This window comes from Neltuma alba, unplaced genomic scaffold (genome assembly GCF_004799145.2).
Source record: "Neltuma alba isolate B1F8T4 unplaced genomic scaffold, ASM479914v2 tig00001400_pilon, whole genome shotgun sequence".
NCBI classification, from domain to species: Eukaryota; Viridiplantae; Streptophyta; class Magnoliopsida; order Fabales; family Fabaceae; genus Neltuma; species Neltuma alba.
This window is the reverse complement of record NW_021632446.1, coordinates 1-11,398: the sequence shown is the minus strand read 5'-3', so window position 1 is coordinate 11,398 and position 11,398 is coordinate 1. Positions and strand designations below refer to the sequence as shown.

The 11,398-nt window shown below is 32.1% G+C and overlaps 1 protein-coding gene across 2 annotated transcripts; it reads right to left on the bottom strand.

The window, feature by feature from the left end:
• Window positions 1–1,551: 1,551 nt before the first annotated feature.
• Window positions 1,552–6,783, bottom strand: LOC114756577 (tRNA 2'-phosphotransferase 1). 2 transcript variants are annotated; one of them, XM_028945528.1, is made up of 8 exons: window positions 6,569–6,783; window positions 6,196–6,318; window positions 5,821–5,968; window positions 4,822–4,911; window positions 2,969–3,023; window positions 2,746–2,868; window positions 2,016–2,072; window positions 1,552–1,870 (listed from the first exon to the last, which is right to left on the bottom strand). In XM_028945528.1, exons 1-8 carry the CDS (start codon window positions 6,754–6,756, stop codon window positions 1,746–1,748), a joined length of 909 nt encoding a protein of 302 aa, XP_028801361.1. In that variant the 5' UTR covers window positions 6,757–6,783; the 3' UTR covers window positions 1,552–1,745. The 2 variants fall into 2 exon arrangements, with proteins under 2 accessions (XP_028801361.1, XP_028801367.1); XM_028945534.1 differs by having other exon boundaries at window positions 6,196–6,309.
• Window positions 6,784–11,398: the final 4,615 nt, after the last annotated feature.

Genomic DNA, 11,398 nt, shown 5'->3' with positions numbered 1-11,398 from the left:
TTAAAATGATATATTTTTGTTTAACAAAATGGTCATGCAAGTCTCAACCTACTTCCGCTTTGTATGATATCCTAATTAACTAAGCTAATAGGCTAAAGATTATTAATTAATTTTGAGATTTAGAGTTTGTGAGCCATCAATTAAGTGCTTATTTATTATTTATTACATTTATGAATTGAATATTGTTTATGTTAACAATGTAATATATGCAGGGCAAACGTGCAACTTTTGCATTAACAGTGTGATCTCTAAACAATTGAGGTAAGAGGCTAATTATTAATGATTAATTTTAAGATTTAGAATTTGTATAACACTAATAATGTGTTTATTGCTGAATGAAGGCAAGTAAATGAAGTAGATGAAATGCCGATGGAATGTGTGATTAGAAAGAGGAAACAATCCTATGCATGGATTATAGTTGGAAGTAATTCACTATTTGGCTTTTCAATAGTGAATCTTATCGTCTGATAATGAAGTTCTACATGAATGGGTAGGTAGGGTGATACTTTCCCAACAGAGTCATTAAATCAAATACTCCTCCGGTCCTTATTATAAGACCTCATTTGACTTTTTATTTGGTCCTAATTATAAGACCCCAATCCATTTTGTCTCTTATATTTATGCATTTTTTCCAAGATAATCCTTCTAATAATGATAGTTTTAGCCAATATACTTAATTAGCAAGGATATTTTAGAAATGACAACACTTATTTATTATAAATAACCAACTTAACTTACTTCCTTAATCTCCTCAAATAAGTCAATTGGGTCTTATAATTAGGACCGGAGGAGTATAATAATATGATTAGCATATAATTTAATGTACTTCTACCATTTATTTTCATTTCCAGTAATCTAAACTGCAAAGTTGTTTATAATTTTTGTTAAGTGTAATAATTAACATTTTATTCTTAATAAATAATATGTTTAATCCATGAAATTTATGATGTGACCTAATTGATTTAATGTGGGATTTAGGTCATTTAAATATTAAAATATGACATGTTTAATATTCTATCACTAATACATTCCATCATAAAATCAAATTCAACAGGTGTGTGTGTGTGTGTGTGTACATATACGTACATACACAAGGCCTATGATTTATGTGGGGCCGAAGGCAATCAGGACCTTATTTGATGTTTGATAGCTTCATTCCTCTGAAAGAAACATTTATGTTTTTCTCTATCCTCTTCTCCAGAGTACTTCACGCCCTCTTTAACCGTTTATTCAACAAGCTCATGTGACAATAGTTTGAGGGCAAAAATGCCATTTAAGTCATAACTAATCTATCCTGAATTATTATTGTTGTGATACGAAATGACGATCCAAATGATCCGCCTAAATTAACAAATACTTTTCTAGGATATAATCCTAGAAGAAGACAAATATGGCAAATAAATGGAAAGCAAGCACAAGGCTAGCATCTGAGAGGCTAGTATTGCCCCTTATTCATTGATTGCTCGAGGCAGTTACAACACTGGCCCCATTTAACAAAATTTTAAAATATATATATATATATATATATGATTCTACATGATTTACTCAAACTTCAAAAAATTGATAAAATTTATTTTTTTTAATTTAAAAAAGAAAGAAAGAAAAAAGAAGCAGCTCACCCCACAAGGGGGAACTATATGCTCTGCCTCAGCAAAGTTTTCCTATCTAGCACAAAATTACATGTAGTGATAAGGCATTACATAATTCTGCCCAACAAAGAAAACTAACGAAATCATACAGTAATTTTAGAATGGAATTGGTTGTCTGCTTGGCCATGATTCTATCTTCTCAAAATACTTGGCTGGCACAACCCCATCAAAACCTTCTGTCAATATCACCTTGTTTTCAGAAATGTAAAGCTTCATACCTTCTGAAATAAAGATCAAAACAAAAAAGAAGCATTTAATAATCAATACTCAATAGTCTTGTATAGTATCTTGGAAACAAGGGGGAAAATAATATAACTTGATCTCCTGTATAACACAGCTAAGGAAATGAGACCAAGTCCATCATACCCTCCAAAGCTTTTCGAACATCTAGAAAGATCAAGACATTGACATCCCGCCTCATACCTGGAAGAGGAAAACAAGAGAGAGATTGGAATTCACATACATAGATAGATAAAGACCAGCCAGTCCAATTTTATCTGAGTCTCCAGTAAAATTCCAAAATTGTTAAGGACACAGCACTTCAGTTCTTGATAAGCAAAGATCTCATGCAAGAATAGAGCAAAGGGTCTACGCATGCTGATCTTCCTAGATTATGCTTTGCATTTGTTGAAGAGATTGACAATTCATTTTTGAAGAGAGAGAGGCAAAAAAGCTCTGGACCTACCGCTTAATTAATGGACCCTACTTGCTTATAAATTGAGTTCCATAAACATAACGTCGTTGACACTCTCAAATTCTTTAGGAACACAGAAGATCCAAACCCACAATTTTTAACAAATTAACTCACAAGCCATCAAAAGAAGATTTCCTATCCACATCCATCCAACCTCCAACAAAATGTCCCAAATCACCGAATGAGTTGGAAATATGTATAATATTGCACAATGAAGTATGCAAATGCAAAAGGTCAAAGCAGGTGATGGGATTTCTCAAATGAGCTCCACGTTCAGCCTAAAACTGATGGGCCACAATTGAAAAAATAAAGGCCAGCTTTCACACAGCACAAAACAAATACGCGGGAAAAAATTCTCAATGAAATAAATAAAGAGGAGATTTTCATGAAACATGGCATTACCACTTATTACTTCACCGTCTGTAGGTAGACCACATGAAAAGTGAACGTGCAATCTCTTCATGCGCTTCAGACCAGATTCTAAAATTGAATTCAAGTTTCTTCTGTAGGTCCCATGCACACAGACTGCATATAGTGGCAACATGCTAATTTGAAACAAAAAGTACGACAAAATAAAAATTGGGAGCATGTGACATAAGATTAAAAAAACAAACAAACAATTTACCAGGAATTTCTTCAGCTGAAAGGATTGGTTTCAATAAGCTTTCGGTCTCAACAGCCTGCAGATTAAAATGTCATTAACCATAGTGTAGAACAAAATAAATTAAATGAATTCTCAATCCAACAATCTGCCCAGAGAAATAAGTCAGTATTTAATAGAAAGAACACAATATGGGATACCTAGTTCCACATCGCATAGTTTGGGCTGCCTTATGGAAAACTTAAGTGGGTTAATTCCCCCACCACAATAACTTGCTTTTTGATGGAGGTAAAAGGTTCCCCAGCTTGAGGGTTCATTAGTTGGTATTAGATCCAATGATTAGCAACAGGCTACTTTAAAAAGAATAAAAATAAAAATTCTAACCAACCAAGCAAATGTACGAAATGTTGCAGCCAAGACATCAGTTTTCTAAGATGCCGCAGTATAAAAATTAGCCATCACCTTCAACAAAATAATGCACGGGTCGACCTAAAATTGTGGTAACAATAGCCATGTCTGAAAGTTAGGCAGCCTGGGACAGGTTAACAGCTTATTCACAGCACTTGGACGTGACATTATTCTAAAGCTTATAATTTCTCCAAGGAAACTATAAGATTATACGGGCTTTAGATTTGGACCCAAAAAAAAGCTTGTTAATTGACCAAAGCAAGCTTTTCTGATAGGAGAGATTCATCTCCAAGTACTTGAGCTTTCATCGAAAATAAGGGCATGAGGACAGGAAATCCATATTGTAATGCCTCGCTTGTGAATACATTTTCAAGTCACTAGAACTAAAATATGAAAAAATAAATACAAATTTATATTTTTAGTTCTTGTGAAAAATAGAAATTACTGAAGAAGGCAGGGAAATGAATCCAATTACAAATGAAATCTTTTGCAGACAAATGGCCTAGGCACCACATCAGCACAAGGCTTAAAGAGAATTTACAATTGTACCATTCACAGTAATGCCACTTACAATAACTCAAAAAGAAAAAGAAAAACAATCAAGATCTCCACAAACAATGATATCCGCAAAAGATAAAGGAATTCACAAGCAGAATTCTGTTTTATTGTATACCACTAAGTTGCAATTTACATTTAGATCAACATGAAAAATAGACAGAAGAAAATTAGACACAAAGTGTTACATTTACTTTTCCTGCAATGACATCTTAACAAGAATCTAACCAATGCAGTTCAAACAGAGAATTAGAATCATCACTCAGCATGAATAGTTACAATAATGGAGGGTGCCAATAGAATAAAGTTCAGTTATTTTTTCAAAAATTTAATACTACCTCTTGTCCTTCATATAAGACTTTGCTTGACTTTTCTTTTAGTTCTAAGTATAAGACCCCAATCCACTTTTTTTCTCATAATTATGTATTTTTTCCCAAGATAGTCTGTTGGAAATAGGCCTCTCTGAAAGCCCACTTCATCTCTACCCCAAATTGCTCCTCAAACGGCTAGCTAGGCTTATTATCTTAATTAGTTTTTTCATTCTCCGAAATCTTAGGGATCACAGAATTATTCTGCTTTCCTCTATTTTATTTCCAGATTGTAATCCTATCATAATTAGGGATTATTCCCTGCGATCCAGTGTAATCTCCTTTCCCCTATATGTATCATCCCTTTCAGTGAATAATACACACAATTTTCAGCACATATTCTTTCATAGTCCTTCTAATAATAGTACTTCTAGCCAATATATTTGATTAGCAAGGACATTTTAGAAAAGATAACACCTATTTATTACAAATAACTAACTTAACTTATCTTCTTAATTTCCTCAAATTAGTCAACTAGCTCTTATATTTAGGACCGGAAATAGTAAGATGCAAGATAGGATGATGTTCATGCAAAGAAATGCTTACCGTAATTGTGTGGCCTTGGTTAGCTCGTATTAACAGCTCCCCATTCTCTTCTATAAGGCTAAACCGCTGCTTGTTATCCCTTTGGACGGCCTAAGGATATCCATAAGATAATAAAGAATATATGTTTTTAAGGAAATTCACATGAAATAGACATTTACTAATAAAAATATACAAGCCATCAGCCATTAAATATAGGCAAAAAGAAATAGTAATAAATTTAAATAAAGAGATCAGAGAAAAAGACCTGAGTAATAAACATCATAGGCACCATAGGCCAAAAAGCTATTAAGCCTACTCATTAAATGACTAGGCATAGTCTAACCTTATCCAGTATCCCCACTATCTAATGTTCTGTGGCGTTCCTCCTCAAGCCATAACAATATAAGTAATTGAGAGAATACATCAGAAAATTCTTAATTTGGAACCTGATTACTTTATTATATAAGAGATAGATGATGTCTTAGAGTCAACTTCAATGCACTAGGGTACGAATATCTTATGGATGACATTTGAGATAAAAGTCACAAATTAAAAAGTGAAAGAGACTGGTGATGTCCCAGAGATACAGCCAAAACACACAAGTACCATGACAAGTTCCATAGTTGACTTGCGTCTTTACAACAATGGTCCTGATGGTTTTTATTAACTTTCTGATGGGGGAAATTAGGTTACTAGTTTGGATAGGAATGTTCATGCATAATAGTCGACCTTAGGCTCCTCAGTTCACCCAAAAACAGAGGAATAAAAGTAAATTGGGACAACACTGTACCCAAACCCAAAAAACTTTTAGTTTTTCCAACTGTCCTAATTTTGTTTCCTCACTGTATTTCAAATATGAATTCCACACCATAATTAAGAGTACAAATGACAGAACAAGACTTGAATTCTAATCCTGGAATGCATTTCAGTAAATGCACCCACAAATTTGACTTCCAAGCAAATGGCAGCAAGTAATGACAATAAAGATACAGGAACTCAAGAAGAAAAGAATAAACTAACCTCCCTAATTTCATCGATAGTATGCAATTTTAATGGAATGTTGGCAAACGTCTTCATATTCAGCTTCAATAGATCATTAACCTTCACAAAACCATCGCTCCGCACATTCAAATTCAATCCAGATGCCATGTGACGTAAAATTCGTGTCCTACAAATTTCACAACGGCAGTTACTACCATTAGTGATTCCGCAGAATTTGGCGGTTAAGAACAAATAAAGTATACCATAGTCCGACAGAAATTTTTTTCAGTAATTAAAGGAGAAAAATTCATTTCACATTGCAAAATAAATAATGACTATCAATATACAATTTTGGCAGTTAAGAACAAAAGAAAATAGTTAGAATGACATGATCACAGGTCTAAAAGTGCTTACAAAAGCCTCCCAAGGGCGTCAATTTTATCTTTTCCAGAGCCACTTCCTCCCCCACCTCCACCGCCCCGACCTCTTGTTCTATCTCTTTCGTTTCTCATCTCGAAGGCCCTTCCCCTACCACCACTGCCAACAAAACAAAAATATTAGATTATATTCGACAAGCAATTTCAGAGACATTTCTAAGTAGTATTATATTCGAAAGTCTTCCTCAAGTTTCCCAGTAAAAAATTTCCCCAAAACAAACCTTTTTCTTTGGGCCTAACCCCGAAAATCAGCGCCAGGTAGAGAAAACCAAAAAATTAGTTTACATGGCCATTTCAAGTGCCGGACAAGATTTCGCAAAAGAAAGAATAAATTGAAGAAAGAGAACAACCTTGGACTAGCATGAGCGTGAGACAAGAATGAAGAGCTCTTGAAATTGGTGTTCTTATCGGCATGGTTCTCCATAGGAGCTAAGCCAGAGGAACTGAGAATAAGAGTCGGAGAAATGAAAGAGTCAAGTGGAATGAAAAACCAGCGGTACCGTGAAATCAGAACGCGGGTGGAGAGGAGAGCCAACATGGAGATGAGCACAGTTGAACGCTGATCAGCCGAACAATAATAATAATTAAACATTAAACAATCTCATCGGCAAAAGGAATATGAAAATTTAAAATAGAATAAGGATTTACCCGTTGGCCCGGGCAAAAGCTAGATTAGCCGAACCATACATGCCGGGTACCACGGGCCAACCAGCCCGCTGGTAAAAGCTAGCCTGTCACAGCATGAAACTCAGGCCCCACATGATAGGTTAGTCGACCCACCATTTTTAAAAATTTGGATAAAAGGATATTCAGTATCCCAATTTTGTTTTTGTTTATTTAGTATCTTTTTTTTCATGTTTACTATGCAATTTTTTTTATGTACATTCAACAATGCCTCAAGTTATTTTTACTCGTGTTCCTAATAGAGGTGGGAATACATACTAGTCTTACAAGGCTAACAGTTTTAAAAGAGCCAACTTTGTAAGGCTAAAATATTAAAAATATCTCAATTTGTTAAGCCTGACTCTTAAACTAATGAGCTCAAAACCAGCTTGCAAACTTTCTGCTTGTTTAAGAAAAATTTTTTATCAAAAAATAAAAACAAACTAATAAAATTATTAATAAAAGATATAAATATGAATAAAATTAAGTCATAAAAATAAAATATCATCATATCAAAATATCTATCAACATCCTAGAGCACCTAAAACAGCAGTCAACAAGACAATAACATCTAAAAGTTTTATCAATAGTGTAAATGTTCAATAGGCAAATATTATCATTAATTTTTTAAAACTTCATCATCACTATCATCAATTGTTCTTCTTCATGAGTATGCTTTTCTTTCGTAGCAAAAATATCAAGTTTTTCTTCTTTATAGGAATTTCACTCTTAAATTTTGTAGTCCAACTATTATTTTGCTGTAGTTTGAGAAGTATTGGTTAAAACTCATAAATTTCTAATTCAAATTATAAAATCACATGTTATATAAGTATAAAAATACTCTCTTATCAAATATATATAGTTTAGAAATATCAACAATAACAAAAATCAAATCATTATTAAAGTCCAAATTCACCTATTTTTTAAAATTTAACTGGACAAATTATTTTCTAAAATCAAATAAATCAAACCATTTTTAATTTCAAAATGATAATAATAACTAAATATTTGAAATATCATTAAGAATGTAAAAAAATTAATAATATTAAAATTACACAAAAAAATTTAAAAAAAATATAAAAAGGCTTAAGCAGGTTAGCCCTCAACCTTGTAAGACTGGCCTTTTTAAGCCCTCAGCGCTACAAGACCATCCCTTTTAAGCTTGTTTCTTATTTAAAGGGAAAAATTATAAACCCGACCCTTATAATTTTCAGGCCTAAACGGGTTTGACCCGTTTTTTGGCTCTCATCCCTAGGCACCTTTATCCAATTTTTCCCCTTTTAGGTCATAATGAAGACCTTAGGGTCTGTTTGGCTCAATAAGAGAGAGGAAAGAGGAGGGGAGGGATTTTAAAGGAGGAAAGGGAAGGAGATGAGAGTGGAAGGATTTTAATATCACCTTATTTGGATTTATTAAAAGGGAGGGGAAGGGAAGAGTTTTAATATTACCTTGTTTGATTCATGAGGAGAGAGGAGGAAAAAATAACATGGACAATTTTACCCTTATTTTATTTAAGATATAGGCATAATGGTCATCACATGACAAAATATGGGCATAATGATCACAACATAGCAAAATATTGCCCTTTCCCTCCAAATCCTCCTAATTTTGGAGGGGAGGGAAAATTTTTGAAAATTTTTCCTCTCCTCCTAAAATTTGTGTGTTGCTAGATAAAGGAAAATGATTAAAATCCTTCCCCCTCCCTCTCCTCCTCTCCTCCCCTCCCCTTCAAATCCCTCATACCAAGCACATCATTAATGACATGCCGAGGAGGGGAGGTGGCAAACAACCACTGATGATTTTAATAGGAAAAGAGAACAAAGAAAGCTCTTGGTGTTGAAAAGACTTGTCCTTTAGCCTCATGTGTGAAGAAAATTCTCCCAAATGATATGTACACAAATTTCTTTGAAAAAGGCATTGCTTACTAGTGAATTCATCAGTTAAAGGATCCAAATCAAGAGGACTATTGGAAAATTGGATTTTACATAATTTGTTGGAAGTTATGAGAAGCAACGAATTATCGTCTCTTTTTTTAATGAGAATTATACTATTAAAAATATTTTGATAAGCATTCATGCTAGTTAGGCATTCTTGAAATGTTTTTTCACTTTCAATTTAATCATATAAATCTTTTTGTTTGTCTGTCGCTTGACTCTTTATGGTTTATTTTGCAATGAAAATTATCCATTTCATTAAAAATTAAAAAACTCAAAAGCAAGGTGGCGGGAATAGCCACCTACCAAGCTAGACAAAATGAATTATTAAAAAAAATTAGTTATCAAGCCAAAATGAAATAAATAAGGGAGAATCTCAACAAAAATATTTTTAAATTTTAAATTTTAAATCAATTTTATTTATTATATTTTAATAGTAATTGATAATATTTGAAAAACAAATGATAACCTATTTTTATAATAATTCATAATTTGAAATTTTAAAATTTTAGAAATTCCCAATAAACAATGCTGATTTTTTATTTGGGTTAAAAATAAATAAGAGATAATTTCAACAAAAAAAGACCTTTGAATTTGAAAATTTTAAATCAACTTTATTTATTATATTTTAATAACAATTAACAAAAAGTAAATGACTATCATAAATAAAGAAGAAATATAGAAAAGAATCATACAGAAGAAGAGATGATCAATAAGAGAGAGTACTTCTCATTCCATTTAAGTATGCTCAATATATTATACATGGCCTCTATTTATAGGCACAGCTTTACACCTTCGATAGAATCTATATATTATATAATAATATGATATAATTATGAGATATAGAGATAATGAGAAATATTAGAAATTATAGGAGATAATGAGAGATATATAGACATCCACAAAGATATTATTATATTCATAATACTCCCCCTTGGATGTCCAATATATATCAATGTGCCTTGTTAAAAAACTTCAACTAAAAAAAACCTTGTGGGACAAAAATTTAGCAAAAGAAAAAGAGTATATCATTCATTGATACACCATGCAATGTTATCTCATTAAAAACCTTGCTAGGAAAACGCAGTGGGACAAAACCATAGACAAGAAAAAAAATACAGCGTGTATCAACTCCCCTTTTTGGCAACATCAGTTGACATCTTCGAGCCTGCAAAGTCTAATATAACGAACAACCCTTTCAAATATTGTAATGAGATAAAAACGTCAAATATAAATCATAATCTTTTAAAAATCATGAGATAAATAGTCTTTTTATGGTTTACCCACACGTGGATTATACTATGATCTCTTGACATGATGGTCAAACAAGAATACTTTATCTATATAGTCATTAAGATTAGTCTTGGATACCTTCAAATAAAATAATATTACCTCCACGGTATCATTAAAGTTACGAATAATATTTTTAACTTCATTCTAACATCTTCCTATTGATAAAGACCTATATCATACTAATTAGCAAATGATAGCTCAGATTCTGCATGGCTAGATAGATATATAAATGCTTCAATAACACTAAGATATGGTATTTTGGACCAAGTGTTTATTCATTACCTTCTGGAGGTCTAAATTGATCTTTAGTCAATATCTAAAGATCTTGCAACTACCGAAAAATATAATGAATGTTGCTTATCCACATAATAGATGTGACTTATCCATATGCATTCTTCGAAAGCTTTCATTTCAAACTTTTCTTTAAGTAATTTGTAGCTTTTAAAAACTCATCAAGAGTTTCGATTCTATCGTCATAAATAGTACTAATAACAAACTCATTTTGAATTTTTCACAAATAGACAAGTTGGAATATGTTCACATCATTCTTTCAGTTGATATTAACCCTCATGTAAAGATTAATTGAATAATTTTCTTGAGAACATAATTGTATGCTTCTAAAACTCAAATTCTTCAAGGATTTTCATACATTATGATCTAGATCTATTCATGTATTGGATCGTTTGAATTTATACAAGGATTTGAATCCTTCTAAGATTCACATATAATTTCACTATAAAGTGAATCATACGTTATAGTTATATATTTCTAAAACGTACATGAAGAAGAAACTTCATTTATTACTAGATTGCCAGATTAATAAGATATGTAATTTAATCCATCATAAGATTTTATTTCTCTTTATATTGTACAAATGCCTATTTAGATAATACTAACATTACACTTCAAGTGCATAGACTAGGGATACATAAATCCCTGTTATATTGCGTCTTTTCTTTTCTGTTGGCCAACTATTTTTTGTTTGTATCTCATGACAGATTTATATATAAAATCCTTATTTGATCATGTGATATCATTAATAAAATTATTATCGACAATTTTATTCCTTTATCGGTCCCATTTTCTTTTATGACATAACCTATCGAAATCTCTTTATTGCTTTCAGACACTTAAACCTCTTCAGGGGTCGAATAGTTATGTCTTAACCTCTTTTGTAATTCATGCCTTCTTAGCATGATCATCATGATTATTTGCTCATTTTCTTTTTCTTTTTTTTGAACCGATCATAATCTTATGCTTTTAGCATATCTTCAAGAATAGGAGCACTTT